The 14,352-nt window shown below is 51.3% G+C and overlaps 1 protein-coding gene across 6 annotated transcripts in view; it reads right to left on the minus strand.

Moving 5' to 3' along the window:
- LRSAM1 (leucine rich repeat and sterile alpha motif containing 1) overlaps positions 1–14,352 on the minus strand; it is a 57,245-nt gene that overhangs the window by 1,936 nt on the left and 40,957 nt on the right. For 4 of the 6 annotated variants that reach the window (XM_048823438.2, XM_075120427.1, XM_048823437.2 and 1 more), the window contains exons 14-23: positions 13,464–13,508; positions 10,761–10,831; positions 9,361–9,460; positions 8,280–8,367; positions 7,680–7,754; positions 5,875–5,955; positions 2,499–2,594; positions 1,767–1,865; positions 638–769; positions 43–124 (exon numbers count right to left, since the gene is read on the minus strand). In XM_048823438.2, the coding sequence (XP_048679395.1) occupies positions 43–124; positions 638–769; positions 1,767–1,865; positions 2,499–2,594; positions 5,875–5,955; positions 7,680–7,754; positions 8,280–8,367; positions 9,361–9,460; positions 10,761–10,831; positions 13,464–13,508 (869 nt within the window). The remainder of the gene's footprint in view (positions 1–42; positions 125–637; positions 770–1,766; positions 1,866–2,498; positions 2,595–5,874; positions 5,956–7,679; positions 7,755–8,279; positions 8,368–9,360; positions 9,461–10,760; positions 10,832–13,463; positions 13,509–14,352) is intronic. The other 2 variants (XM_075120425.1, XM_075120428.1) reach the window with 1 other exon arrangement.

Raw genomic sequence — 14,352 nt, forward strand, 5'->3', positions numbered from 1 at the left:
ACCGACATCCAGCAATGAGGCAGAGGAATAAGTTGGTGGTACCTGGGATTGTTTTAGCCACAGCCAGGATCTCCTGGGCTCGCCTGAGGATCGCACGCTGCAGGCCAGTTTCTGTTATTCCAATCTGCAGCACAAGGAGAAGCCAGTTAGCTCTGAGAGGCCAGGGCTGAGAACAGGATACAAGGCCTGGGCAAAGCTCATTGGCTTCATGCCGCAATGCCTTGGGAAGCAGGTGATGCCATCCTGTGTCTCCACTAGGCCCTGGAGCCAGAACCAAAGCATTTCTTGGCATGGGACAGCAAAAGGCCTGGAGAGCACTCAGGAGAGGATGAAGGTACCAAGCCAGCTGTACAGATTCCTTCCCAGGAGACATTGCAGGGAGTGGCTTCTGAGCAGCAGCAGCCATTTGGTAAGGCTCCCTGTGTCGGGGAACAGGCTCTTTAAAAGCACCCAACTGGATCTGGCTCATGGGGCTGCATGAGGCACTCCATCCAGTCCCCTGTCCCCACTCCCCCGCCCCCACAGCAGTACACACAAAACCCAACAGGGCTTCCCCAGGCTGCTCAGACCCAGGGCCATGGCAGGATCAGCTCCTGGAGTGCAGGGCAGAGGCAGGGAGTGGCATTTGCCATCGTACCTTTGCCAGGTCGCTGAGGGTCATGGTGCTGAGCATTTCCAGTGACAGCCGATGATGGGCAAAGATTGGTACGTACTGTTCAGCTGACAGCTCAATTAGCAGGTTTATCAGCTGCCTCTCCAAGCCCTCCTCCTGCAAAAGACAAGGCAAGTCCCAGCCATCCCCCAGCCAGGAAGTGTGCAGGGTTCAGCCCCGGGTCAGGATCAGACCCCGTTCCAAAGCCATGTCAGAGGAACAGGCACTGCTCCCAAACCGGCTCTCTAGGCTGAACCCCTGCTCTAGGCAGTAGCTGGTTAGAAGCCTTCCTCACAGGTATGGCTGCTCCCCAAGAGATGCTGCATCCCTGGAAGCACCCAATGCATCTGAGCAGCGTTTGCACCTTTCTAGTTTACCTGCCACAACCCAAATGTTCCATTTCTGGAAGAATAAAACCAACGGTTTGACAGTTCCCATTCTGGCAGGTACCTGCCCTCCCAAAGTTCTTTACAAACACCAGTCGATATGCAAGCCAACAGGGATCATTCAGCTATTGCTGAAATCAGCCACCTCTGCACCACTCCAGCAGTTACGTAACAGTGCATGACACAGGGCAAAAGTTATGGACAGGAAGTGAAAAGACTCCCGCATTCAACTGAAATTGCAGGGGGATTTGGGGAAGCTGAATGCAGCTGCCTGAGTTGGAGTTTGGCTAAGACCAAAAGTCCTATTCTTAAAATGGCTATCAGTGTAATCATCACCAGGAGCTAAAAATTCAGGGTGAGGCCCATACCTCTGGCAGCCCAGCACCCTCCAATGCCATGCTGAGCTACTGGCTCACTGCAGGCTCAAAGGGAAGAGCATCTCCTCCTGACAGCTGGACTGGGATTTCTGTGGAGATGCTGAGCAGCCATAACCCTGCGCAGCGCAGGGAGGTCTAGCAATGCACCGCACAAGGGGATCAGAGGGGAGCAGATCTGGCAGCGTTTCAGCCTCTGTGGTGACATTGCTAATGGAACTGCTCTCCAGCCCTAGCTCCAGCTGAGCACATGGGCAGGGCAATGGAAAGTGCTCGTTACCGGCTTAGATTTGGGGCAGCGCCTAGTACCATGGCCCCAGCACTACTGCAATCCCAGCAATACCCCCCAGTGACCTGGAGTTTCAGTGAGAGAGGTTTCTGGTTCAGCAGGCGCTGATACTGGATCAGCCAGTAGTTCTCCTGCTTCGTTTCACTTTTTGCCTCCATCTCGAGCTGCAAGAAAAAGGTGAATTAGAATTCGGGCTTTAGGGGAGTTTGAATTACAGACTCAAAGGGGAAGCCAACAGCACCGTCAGCATGGAGCAAGCTCAGATACACCGATGGTAGCTCACATTGCCATGGAGAGCCAGGGCTGGGCACAGTCAGACCTTAACGGCCTCCTGGGGCTGACTCTGCTTTGATTCCCACATCCCTCCTCTTGCTCACCCCCAGGACCAAACTGCTAAGGGGCTGCCAGTGACTATGGCTCAAGAAGATGAAGCACATCGGCAGACCATGCATACTGCATAGGGTCTCTGCGTCTTGCTCCCCTCCTTCCCTACCTCTCCCCTTGAAACAACCATTGCAATGGTTGCCATTGCTCTGGCAAGGATGGAGGATGCATGCTGACCTCTGCCAAACAGTACCCACACTGGTCCAAGGACACTACGATCCTGATCCAAAGCCCTCCAAAGTCACTGGCAAGGCTCCCATTGACACTAACGGGCCCTACGAGCACAGAATATCACATCCCTCATCTCAGTCCCCTTTTCTCCCCATGGCCAAGAGCACCCATGGTCACCCCCCACATGGCACTGCCTGCTGCTCCTGATCTACGCAGAGTCATTAACAAGTCCCACCACATACCAGGATTTGTTGCAGTTCCTCTTCCCTTTGCTTCTTCTCCTTGAGCAGCTGTTGCAGCATGTAGCTCAGGGCTTGGCGTTGCTCTGTGATCATCTCCTGCAACAGAAGCAGAGGCAGCCCTGTCTCCAGACCACATGGAGGCTATGGCAGGGGTGCAGCTGCAGAGTGTTGTCCCTCAGTCACACCCTACAGCCTCCAGTGGGCAGAGCATTTATTTTGCTCAAATACTCAACCCAAGTTTTTGAGCCGTGTCCAACTGAACCTCAGCAAAGTTGAGCAGATGCCCAATCCTGCTCTCAGGGAGATTTCTGCTGGGGCCCAGGGGTCGCTGCCATGTGCATTAGACCCAGTAATGGCAGTTCCCCTGTTCTCAACGTAACGCCCTGAACTTGTCCATTACCCCAGTCCCGCCACACGCTGTGCAGAGTGACCAGACTCACTGAGGCAGCCCTCCGCCCATAACCCACCCGCACACTCCAGCTGGAGACTCTGCCTCGATCTATAGAATAGGAACATCTGTATTCCCCTTCCTTATCTGCAACAAGGCCACAGAGGCTGAGCTCTGCAAGCCTGCAGGTACCCAGGTGGGTGGGGATGGGCCTAGGCAACAGCATCTCCATGGCCTTGGAGATGGGTGGACTCCTTGAGATCTCATGAGTATCAGATAGAATCAGGCCCCATGGCAGGGTGCTTGTTTGGTTTGATGGAGCTGTATGTCATGGGGCTTGGATTTGATCTTCATTCTGTTGTATGCTGCCCTGAGCTTGTGGCTGTGGGGAAGGGGAGGATGCTGTGGAGGTGCAGTCATCATTGTAAACCATTGTCATCAAGGACAGTGATGACAGCGGAACAGCTGGAATACCGCTTGGACATTCCAAATCACAGCGCCTCTCGCTGGCCACGAGAGGGATGCAGCTGCAGAGGTTTATCCACATAGCTCTTTGTTAGTGTGGAGGAACGTAGAGTATGGTGAAACCAACAGAACACTGGAGCTGGACATTTTAGATGGCTGGGACCAAGGTGCCAGCAACGTTATTTGGAGTCAACCCTCCAAAAGAGGCCCGGGCAGCAGAGAGAAGCTCTCATCGAGCATAGCCTTGACAGGGCTCAGACACATTGCTGGCGGAAATTTCCTGTGACAGGAACAGTGGGTTCTGATCTCTGCTTTTGCGTAACTCTTGAGGGGGTTATGTCTCAGCAGAGGATTTAATGACAAGAGCCTCCTAACTTTGAGTGGTGCAGCAGGAGACTGTGAAATACCCGCTGACTTCCTCTCTGTCCCAAAGGGAGATACTAGGCATGGGACACCAGCCACACAACCCCTCTGTCTTGTGCTGATCTCATTTGGAGAAGACATTTCCCTCAACACAGAACTGTTGTGTTCACGTTTGTTTGTAATTGTTGATTTCTTTCATTTCCACAGAGACACAGATCCAGGATTCTGTGAGCAAGAAAGGGCTGGTTTGGAGCACAGAACAGATCAGCTTCCCTGAAGGTCATAAGACAACTACCCTGGAGAAAGCCACCTGGAAAGCTCTGCTGGAAACATACCTCTGTGAGCAATCTGCTCCCATCCCTCCAGGCTGTCCCACTCTAAGTGGCTTGACTCTCTCCCCATTTTCTCAGGACAGGGTAAGTAATATTTCTGGAGGCTTTAGCCATTGATGCACGGCTCAGAAGCAGCCGCTTAGTTCTCACATGGCGAATCCAGCCTGGTGCTCCTCTCCCCACATGGCCAGCTCTCCTTGGCCAGTTATTCAGGCCTTCTCTTAGGTTCCCCACAGCCCCTAGGTATGCCCAGTGCACCCACTTCACGGAGGCCCAAGTTCAAGCTGCTACCAGGGGAGAACATTCACACGCAGTACCGATTCAGGGGGTTTAGCCCCTTGGAGCACGTGTGGCTGGAGTGCAACCACAGAGCTCTCCAGTGTTTCTCTCCAACTACCCTGGCTGGTTGTGGCCTGCACAGGCTGTAGCTCGCAGCAGCTGGAAGGGTGCTCAGGCCAGTCACTGTATGATGGGACCTGGCATCTCTGCAGGCGGCACTTTGGTACTAAAGAAGGTGGCAGCTGCAGTCTGCTCCACTTGATGCACATCTAGTGCAACAGTTGGGCTTCAGGTGCGTTCCTGCTGCACCCCATTTTGGGCATTGATCCTGTATTAAGGGTTCAAGACAATGCATGAGACTACTGTGCTATGGGCTTGTTTATAACCACGCTGGCTAATGGGTTACCGGGGGAATGCGGCTCAGTTCTAGTTTCTAAGCGGTCGGTGCTAAGAGTAGCTGACAGATTAGGGTCAAGACACAGTCTCTGACACTTTAACACCATCCCTGGTACTGCCATAGTTTGCCTACACTCCAGCCCCGTCTCATTCACTTGACCACAGGACTTCCCACTCTTTACCCTTGTAGCCGCTGCTTTGCGACTTGCTGCGCCATGATCCTTGGGCTGTGTATCAGGGTGCACAGGGACATGCCCAGCTCTTAACAATCTACTCTGAGCTATTTGGGAGCCTTCCGGAAGAGAGGGAATTGCGACTGGCTTGCTTCCCCCAGGTATAATGAGCATGGAGGGTTCCCTGCCACCAGAGGTCAGTTACTGGAGTGTTTTATGACTAAAAGCATTTACAGTCACACTTGCTGACTAGGTGGCAATTGAATCTCATGCTTCAGGGTGTCAACTGATCAGTTCCGGGGTCAGGAAGGAACTCCCAACACCACCCCACCACTTACAGTATTACATGGCTGCTGAGTGTACTAAGCAAACTATATTCCTTTGACACATCAGCTACTGGCTACAGATACCAGACTTACTGGACCAGGGACCTGAACTGGCAAATCCTATGGGATAATTCACATAGGAAGACAATTCCTGCAAAGGCATATGAAAAAAAACTAAAGCTAAGCTGCTTTAACCCAACTTGAGCTCCCTCTACAGCTGGACGAAAACTCCCCTTGAGATAGAAGGCTGGCTGGGCAGAGGGGATGCTGTCATGGCCTTGGAGACATGGCTTAGAAAGGAGGACGAGGGAGGTGTGGGTCATTTTTGGCAGATACTTAAACAAATTAAAATTAAAACAAAACAATGCAAGAAAACATGAGATGCTTGGCAGATGTGTGCTAGGAGAAGCTCCTTCCCTGCCCAATGAGCCTGCTTGTGCCAAGTTTTCAAACTGAAAATTACTCAAGATCTTCAGGAGCAGCAGCAATGTTTGCAGAAAGCAGCAGGAGAGGGGGAATTTGGGGAACATCCCCTTCTGACTAAGCATGAAACTGCCTAGAAACTGCAAAGAGCACAGGAAGTGAGCAGAGCTTTTGAGACCCCCAGAGTGAAGGTAGAGGGTAGAAGAGGGGCAGCCCCAGAGCCCTACATACCTGCAGTGTCTCTGTGTCCAGTTCTTGCCTCTTTAACTCCAGCTGTGTCAGCTGCAATAACTCTGTTTCTATTAACTTAATCTAAACAGAAGATGAAACAGTTTTTTACTGACATTTGAAATGACTTTTATTTAGCTGCTTTAGCGCTGGCAAAACTGCACAGCTGCCCTCGGGGAGACAGGGGGCTGGGCTGTGGTTTGGAAAGCCTGTTGTCTCTCTTCATTCTGTCAATTCTCCAGGGCCAAGTAAACAACCCACAAGCTAACTTGCACTGCCTGCATGACTGCGCTGTCAGCTGCTCGTGCTTAGTCTCTTGCCTGATGCTAACTAGCTGTGTTCTGCCCCCCAACAACAGAAGGCATTTTATGTGCCTGTCTCTAAGCACCTTCTAGCCTATGGCCTGGAAGTGCTTTGCAGTCAGTTGGTTCATTCAAGCCTCCCAGCCAGCCTGGAAAGTAAGGACACATTAACTCTGTGTTAATGCAGCTCCTTAGATTGTAAGCTCCGTAGGTGTTTGTACAGTGCACACAACACTTGGCTTCTAGGTGCTACTACAATACAAATAACAGATACTACTGATGGGGAAACTGAGGCACAGAAAGGCAAAGTGACTTGTCCACAATCCCACAACAAATAAGTAGCAAAGCCAAGAACAGATCCCAGATAGCCCGTAGCCCAGGCTTGTACTTGAACCATTATTTTATCTGCTGCTATACGTCCCATGACCATTCAGGAAGAACACCCTTGGCATGCAGCTGACTGCTCCGGAGGCATCCTAACACTCCATTAGGTGCACAGCATGCCAATGGAATGCAGGGGAAGTGGAGGCCCAGGAGCGAAGCGTTTAATAGAGAGGTGCCCAGCAGTTGAGACCTGAAGGCCAGACATGTCCCCAAGACACCCTAGGACTGTAGACCAAAGATAAGCAAACTGACCATCCGCAAGGTTCTTGTTGCTGGTGAACTCCAGCAACGGAACCTTGCACGGAAGGTACAAGTTCAAGCAAAAAGCACATTTGTGTGATCTGATCACTGACGAGGTCCATATATATGTGCAAGCAGCCTGTGGGCTTCCCACAAGTTGCAAAGACTGGCCCTGTTTAGCTCATTATAACAAAGCAAAGCCATTCAACTTCTCCCCACCTCCTACACAAGCTCCTTTCCTAGGGTCAGATGGGGGAAAGTCTGGAGCACTCCGCTGAGAAACTGGCCAGGTCCTCTCTGTCATTTAACCAGAGGGGCATCCCGGTGCCGTGCTCCCCAGAACTGTCTCCACTACCCACCCCCAGTAACATGCTTCATCTTTAACAAAATGGAGATCAAACAGCAGGTTGGCAACAGAAACAAATAATAATGAGCTCATGCCGCAATGTACAAGTCTAATGGTCTGGATGGAGATGCAATGGATTCTTATGGAGACAGCAGCCCCGCTCACTATGCAGCCTGTCACATGGCAGAGGCCTGGCTCTCTCTGGCTCATCCCTAGAAGCCAGTGCAGGATTGCTCTCTATAACCCATTCTCACATGCTTTGGCCAGTCAAGTTTCAGATGACTCAAGTAATGGGGATTCCAGCATTTCCCTTGGATCTATTAGGCCTCACTGCCACTCCTCCATGGTGGAGAGAAGTATTGTTAAATCAAATCTGACACTTTGTGTTACACAGCCCTACAGAAACAGAAGGGTGCTTGGTTTTCCTCAGACCCTGCGCTGCATACGCAGCACAACAACTTTCCTTGCAGTGGTCTCACCACTCAGATGAACAAGCTGAATCTTTTGTTGCTTCTGTTCTGCCAGCGCCAACTCACCTGGTTCCTGATCTGCCGGTGCAAGAGATCCTTCTTCACCTGAAGGGCTTCAAAGGCCGCTTTCTGCATTTCACTCTACGAAACATTACATTCTGCTTAGCCCAGGAACGATGCCCAATCATGGGGATGCAAACACACAGGCAACCCTCACTACGCTGAAATGATCTGATTTACAAACACTTCCCTGGTGCTCACCCTTGCAGAATCTGGGTGCCTTCTCACAATCCCAAGAAGTAAAACACAATTGCCCCATTTTACAGATGGTAAACTGAGGCACAAAGAAATTAAGGCCAAACATTTTCCGATGAAGTGAGCTGTAGCTCACGAAAGCTTATGCTCAAATAAATTGGTTAGTCTCTAAGGTGCCACAAGTACTCCTTTTCTTTTTGCGAATACAGACTAACACGGCTGCTACTCTGAAACAAGTAATTACATAGCTTCCCTTTAGCCACTGCAGCCAATTATCCAGATCACCAGAAATTTCTGCACCCAACTAACTAGTTTTAACAAGGCTTTAGAATAGCCAATGTGCTTGTCATGCCAGCTCTGTTCCCCACCCCCATTACAACATGCACTTAGCTTCCCTGATCACAAGCCTACCTCCCGCAGGATCTGACTAGTGGCCTTGCTCTGATCTAGCTGTTGCCAAGCCAGGATTTGTTGGAACTTCTGATCCATCTCTGCCAGGCTGCAAGAGATACATCACCAGGGGATTATTACAGGGTCTCAGACTGCAATGCAAATAAGAGGACAAGCTGGCCATGGAAATGAACCCAGAGAAATCCAGGAATGGGGACTTCCTAAAACATGAGAGTTTATTACTGAGCATGAACAGCCAGAGCTCTCACACTGTGACATTAACCTGCTCTTGGCAGGTGTGTAAACTCCTTCCCACCAACCAACCCTGGCCGATAAATGAAACAAAAACAGATGCACAACTTACTGGTGCACATGCTGTGAGTGACTCAGTGTCCATGCCCGACAGCTCATAAAACATCACAGTGTGGGGATCATATTCCCTGGATGTAAAGCGTGGCCTCTGCTCCAAGAGAGGACTTTGTATAAATAGTCCCATGAAGTGCATTGCCTCAGTGATTGCAGAGGAAATGGTCTCAGATCTCAAGTACAAAGATGTCCCAGTGGGCCATTTGTACTGTCACTTTCAAAGCAAAACTGTGCTGTAAGTGTAATTGATTGAAGATCAATGAGAAAACTATTCTGGCTGCTTTCAAGGGACAAGAACCAACATTCTGATTCTTTTCCTCTCCCCAAAGCGCCCCATGGATTCCAGGTAGCGTGGAGGACCCCAAAGAGCAGTGTGCGACTGCATGGCAGTGAAAGTGACGACTCAAAAATGAAATGACTGGTTTCATTTCACCCTCCAAACCAAGTGAAATGTAAGAAATAAAATAAATCATGTTTACTCTGTTCTTTCAGTTCTTACTAATCCAGAGCATTCGTAACACTCGTATTACTTGTGTTTAAACATAAGAGCTCTATCTTGGTGGCCCTTTTGTTCTTCAATCTTTAGTGCTGTTTGCTGTTAAATAGCTGTCGTGCTCTACTCCAGAAATGGCTGCAGAGATCCCTATGTGTGTGATCAGAATTGTGCTGGGGCCCTTTGGTGTGAAAGGGGTTCTATAACAACATTGCTACCAGTCACACTGCTCTCTCAAGATACCTGGAGCAGGCCTGGTTGACAAGGTCTTGCCGGCGAGATTCAGAGGTCATGTGGATGAGCTTGTTCTTGTAGCTCTCAGCCAGCATTTGTTGCATGGCAGCTGGGAGACACAAAGAGGAGCCGTTAGTGCTAGAAGCAGGTTAACTCTGTGTCCAGCATCATTCCTGCTCCCCACTCAGCTACAAGAACTTGCTAATATTGGGGTCCCCCCCACCAATTTTCATTCCATCCCTGTTTCCATGTAAAGCTGTTCAGACAGGAAAGCTAGCCAGCTGCACCCTCCCAATGGGCAACCACTAATCAGGGCTCGATGAGAGGCCTGCCAGGAGCGTGCCCTGCGGAGTCTGCTCTGCACAGACAACATGCTCTCAGCCTCTGCAGGGCACCACCCCAGTTTCAGCTCCCCAGCGGCTGCTTGTAGGATCAGAGTCACTAACTAGTGGTCTCACTGGGCTGCAGGTCTGATCTCCCCACTGCAGCCTGGGGCCTCCACGCAGCTGCTGAAGAGAAATAGAGAGATGGGTGAAAACTTTGCCATCCCACTAAGGCAGGTTTAAGTCACTGCTTCGAGGGTTGAAATATCCACAAATAGGGGCTGAAGCAGGAGACTGACTCTGAGAGAGCTTCGGCACAGATGTCTCTGTCACAGCAGTGCACGCGCTTGCTCCTGCATACGCACATTTTAATCCCAGCAGCAAATGCCAACAGCATACGTGAGACGTGTGTCTCTGTGTGACGAGCGCACACACTAGGCTGCTTTCCACACCTCAAAGTCAGTTTCTTCCCCCCCCATACAGCAAAGGTGGCTCAGCGGGATCCAGCCAGCACCCCCATGTCCCGCCCCCACAGGGCACAGCATTTACCCGCGGCAGGCAGGCAGGTCTGAGTGCTGCCTCGTTCTCCCGGCTGGTTGCCAGTTATAGCTGGTTTGAAAGTACGAAGTGCTGTGTGTGTGCTGGGGATTGATCCCTTGCCAGATCTCTCACTGCTCTGGCTATGGCAGTGACCAGAGGGATGTGTCTCCCTTGGGATTAGTGGTGCAGTGCAGGAAGATAATGGATCAGCTGCCATCCAGGGACCAAGTGCTAGCTACACGCCTGCTCACACCACTGTTTCAGGCAAGCTATAGCAGTAAGAGTCATGTGTAGCCAGGAGGATATGGCCCTCCCTGCCTTCTCTCTCCCGATTCCGCAGAGAATACGGCCCTCACAGCCCTCCCCCCAATGATACAGCCCTCTCAGCCCCCTCCATCCCCCAGAGAATATGGCCCTCACAGCCCCAACCCGATTCCCCAGAGGATATGGCCCTCACAGCCCCCCTCCACTCCCCAGAGGATATGGACCTCTCAGCCCCCCTCCACTCCCCAGATGACTACCACAGCCCCCTTCCCTTGGACTTACAGGCCACTTCCCTTCTGTGTAGCTGCTCCGTCTCCTCCTGCGTTATTGCCATCAGTTGGTCCATCCTTATTCTAGGAAAGAAGCAGAGCCACATTTCACCCTTGCCAGCCAGCCACGCCCTCTCCACCCTCCTCAAAGCTGCACCCTAGACTTGAATGGCTGAGTGATTCCATCTGGTCACTCATCCGTGTGAGCGACAGATGCCAGGAGGAGGCCTGGAGAGGCTCAGGAATCTTCAGCCGCAGGCAGGACGCTGCCTGTCCATTGGGGAGGGTGCGTACGTTGCTCAGAGCAGGGCCGAACCAGAGGGCATTGCCAGCGGGCTGTCTGCCCTTGGGAAAACCCAAGGGAGTAAGAAATAAGTGAAACAAAATACTTCTATGAAACCTCTATTCCTCTCCCTAAATCGTGAGCCCCTCCTTTTGCTTCCTGTTCTCTGGGGTCCCCCCATATACACACCCCCAGCCTCTAGATTGCCAAGGACTCTATATCTCTGCCTTGCTACGCACATCAATGGCACTGCATAAACAAGGATGGTGGTGATCGATGGCCCCAAAGTGCTCAACCCAACAGCGTGGCACCTTCCCGGAAACCCTCTGCCCTACAAGAGCCAGCAGATGTACCTGGGTCATAGAATCATAGAATATCAGGGTTGGAAGGGACCTCAGGAGGTCATCTAGTCCAACCCCCTGCTCAAAAGCAGGACCCATCCCCAATTAAATCATCCCAGCCAGGGCTTTGTCAAGCCTGACCGTAAAAACTTCTAAGGAAGGAGATTCCACCACCTCCCTAGGCAACGCATTCCAGTGTTTCACCACCCTCCTAGTCAAAAAGTTTTTATTAATACCCAACCTAAACCTCCCCCACTGCAACTTGAGATCATTACTCCTTGTCCTGTCCTCTTCCACCACTGAGAATAGTCTAGAACCATCCTCTCTGGAACTACCTCTCAGGTAGTTGAAAGCAGCTATCAAATCCCCCCTCTTTCTTCTCTTCCGCAGACTAAACAATCCCAGTTCCCTCAGCCTCTCCTCATAACTCATGTGTTCCAGACCCCTAATCATTTTTGTTGCCCTTCGCTGGACGTTTTCCAATTTATCCACATCCTTCTTGTAGTGTGGGGCCCAAAACTGGACACAGTACTCCAGATGAGGCCTCACCAATGTCGAATAGAGGGGGACGATCACGTCCCTCAATCTGCTCGCTATGCTCCTACTTATACATCCCAAAATGCCATTGGCCTTCTTGGCAACAAGGGCACACTGCTGACTCATATCCAGCTTCTCGTCCACTGTCACCCCTAGGTCCTTTTCCGCAGAACTGCTGCCTAGCCATTCGGTCCCTAGTCTGTAGCTGTGCATTGGGTTCTTCCGTCCTAAGTGCAGGACCCTGCATTTATCCTTATTGAACCTCATCAGATTTCTTTTGGCCCAATCCTCCAATTCGTCTAGGTCCTTCTGTATCCTATCCCTGCCCTCCAGCATATCTACCACTCCTCCCAGTTTAGTATCATCCGCAAATTTGCCGAGAGTGCAATCTACACCATCCTCCAGATCATTTATGAAGATATTGAACAAAATCTTGTTTTTGTTATTGAACAAAAATGGCCCCAGGACCGACCCCTGGGGCACTCCACTTGACACCGGCTGCCAACTAGACATGGAGCCATTGATCACTACCCGTTGAGCCTGACAATCTAGCCAACTTTCTACCCACCTTATAGTGCATTCATCCAGCCCATACTTCTTTAACTTGCTGACAAGAATACTGTGGGAGACCGTGTCAAAAGCTTTGCTAAAGTCAAGATACAATACATCCACTGCTTTCCCTTCATCCACAGAACCAGTAATCTCATCATAGAAGGCGATTAGATTAGTCAGGCATGACTTTCCCTTGGTGAATCCGTGCTGACTGTTCCTGATCACTTTCCTCTCATGTAAGTGCTTCAGGATTGATTCTTTGAGGACCTGCTCCATTTTTCCGGGGACTGAAGTGAGGCTCACTGGCCTGTAGTTCCCAGGATCCTCCTTCTTCCCTTTTTTAAAGATGGGCACTACATTAGCCTTTTTCCAGTCATCCGGGACTTCCCCCGTTCGCCACGAGTCCTCTGAAGGGAGACGCCTCTGACCCACATTTTAGGGCTTCAGGAGATTGCATGGACTTTGTGGAGGAGAGGAGAGGTCAATTTTCCCATTGGAATCAGACTGTATCAGACTGGGGCCATCTAGCTTGGTGTCAGGTCTCTGACAGCACCCAAAGCACATGCTTCAGAGGGAGATGTAAGGAATCTTGCAGCAGGCAGACAAGGGATAATCTGCCCTCACATTACGTCTCATCCTGATCCCAAAGAGTGAGACACTGTTTCCTCGCCCTTCCCATACTGTTAGCTGTAACAACCGTAGGTATTCTGGTTATCCTCAGCAACGTTCACAGCCTGGTTAGACCCTGAACTTTCTGCTGAGCCTGCCAATTATTGCCAACTGTGGATCTGGTTCTTGTGGTGTGGATTCCTGCTTCATCAGGAACCAGGCCGAGGCCCAGCAAACTCATTGTACACAGGCCACCTAATGGCTGCCAGATGCAAACAACTTTCCATCCCTGCTGACCTGAGCTGGATTCAGATGTGAATCTAGAGGTGAATGAGTCCATTCCTCCACCCCAGCCACTCACCCTTGCCCAGAGGAGCCTAGGCAGGGCACTTACCTCTCGTTCTCCAGGGATTTCAAAAGTTCTGAACTTTGTTTCTGCCTAGAAAAATAAAGCAGAAGGTTTTTACTGCAGAGTAGGGCACCCTTCTCCCCAGGGAGTGGAGTCGTCCCTGAGCAAGCCACATGCCGCTACCACCAGCCCACTGGCTTGGCCACTGTCCCTGCCTCTGTGCTGGTGGAGCTGTCAGCTGCAGCCAGGGTGCAGTTCTGCTATGTGGGGGCAGGAGCTATGTGAGCTCCCCCGCCACTCCTCAGGGCACAGGCATGGAAAAGGCAAGGGGTGGGGGACACTGCCTCTGGTAGATCTTCCCATCCTCGCCCCTCCGGGGGAGCCACTGGGAGGCTAATCCCATGACTGGGGGAGTGGAAGTGGAGCAGGAGTCCTTCCTTGTACCTATTTTCCCAGGGCTTGGGCTAGGCGCTAGTCAGAGGATTTACCCCTTGGAGCATGGAAGAGCTTGGCAGCCTTCCTTGCTGTTGGCAGCCTCATCATATAACTCCATACACCACACACACTAGCTGGCGTTTCCCTCTCCTGCAAGGCAAGAGGACACACAGTTCCTGGGGTACAGCGCCTCTGCGACATTTCCCTCCCCGCAGCGTCTGGGCTCAGCTCAGCACCAATCCATCTGCAGCACTGTGCCGAGCAGACTCAGGCCAGGCAGTGGGAGCTGGGACACCCAGAATGCAGCAGCTTCCACCGTGGCCCAAACTCTTCTGTTCAGAGTTATCTGAACCAGGAATTCTGGGTTGAAAGTTTAGGTTTGTCCCCCATGGGCTAAACATATGTGATCATGCCGCCCTCCAGTGGCCAGCCCCAGTGATAACAGCGGCCTGTGGCTGATTCGCACCTAATGGATTTCACAGAGTTCAGACTTGGGCGA

This window comes from Caretta caretta, chromosome 16, assembly GCF_965140235.1.
Source record: "Caretta caretta isolate rCarCar2 chromosome 16, rCarCar1.hap1, whole genome shotgun sequence".
NCBI classification, from domain to species: domain Eukaryota; kingdom Metazoa; phylum Chordata; order Testudines; family Cheloniidae; genus Caretta; species Caretta caretta.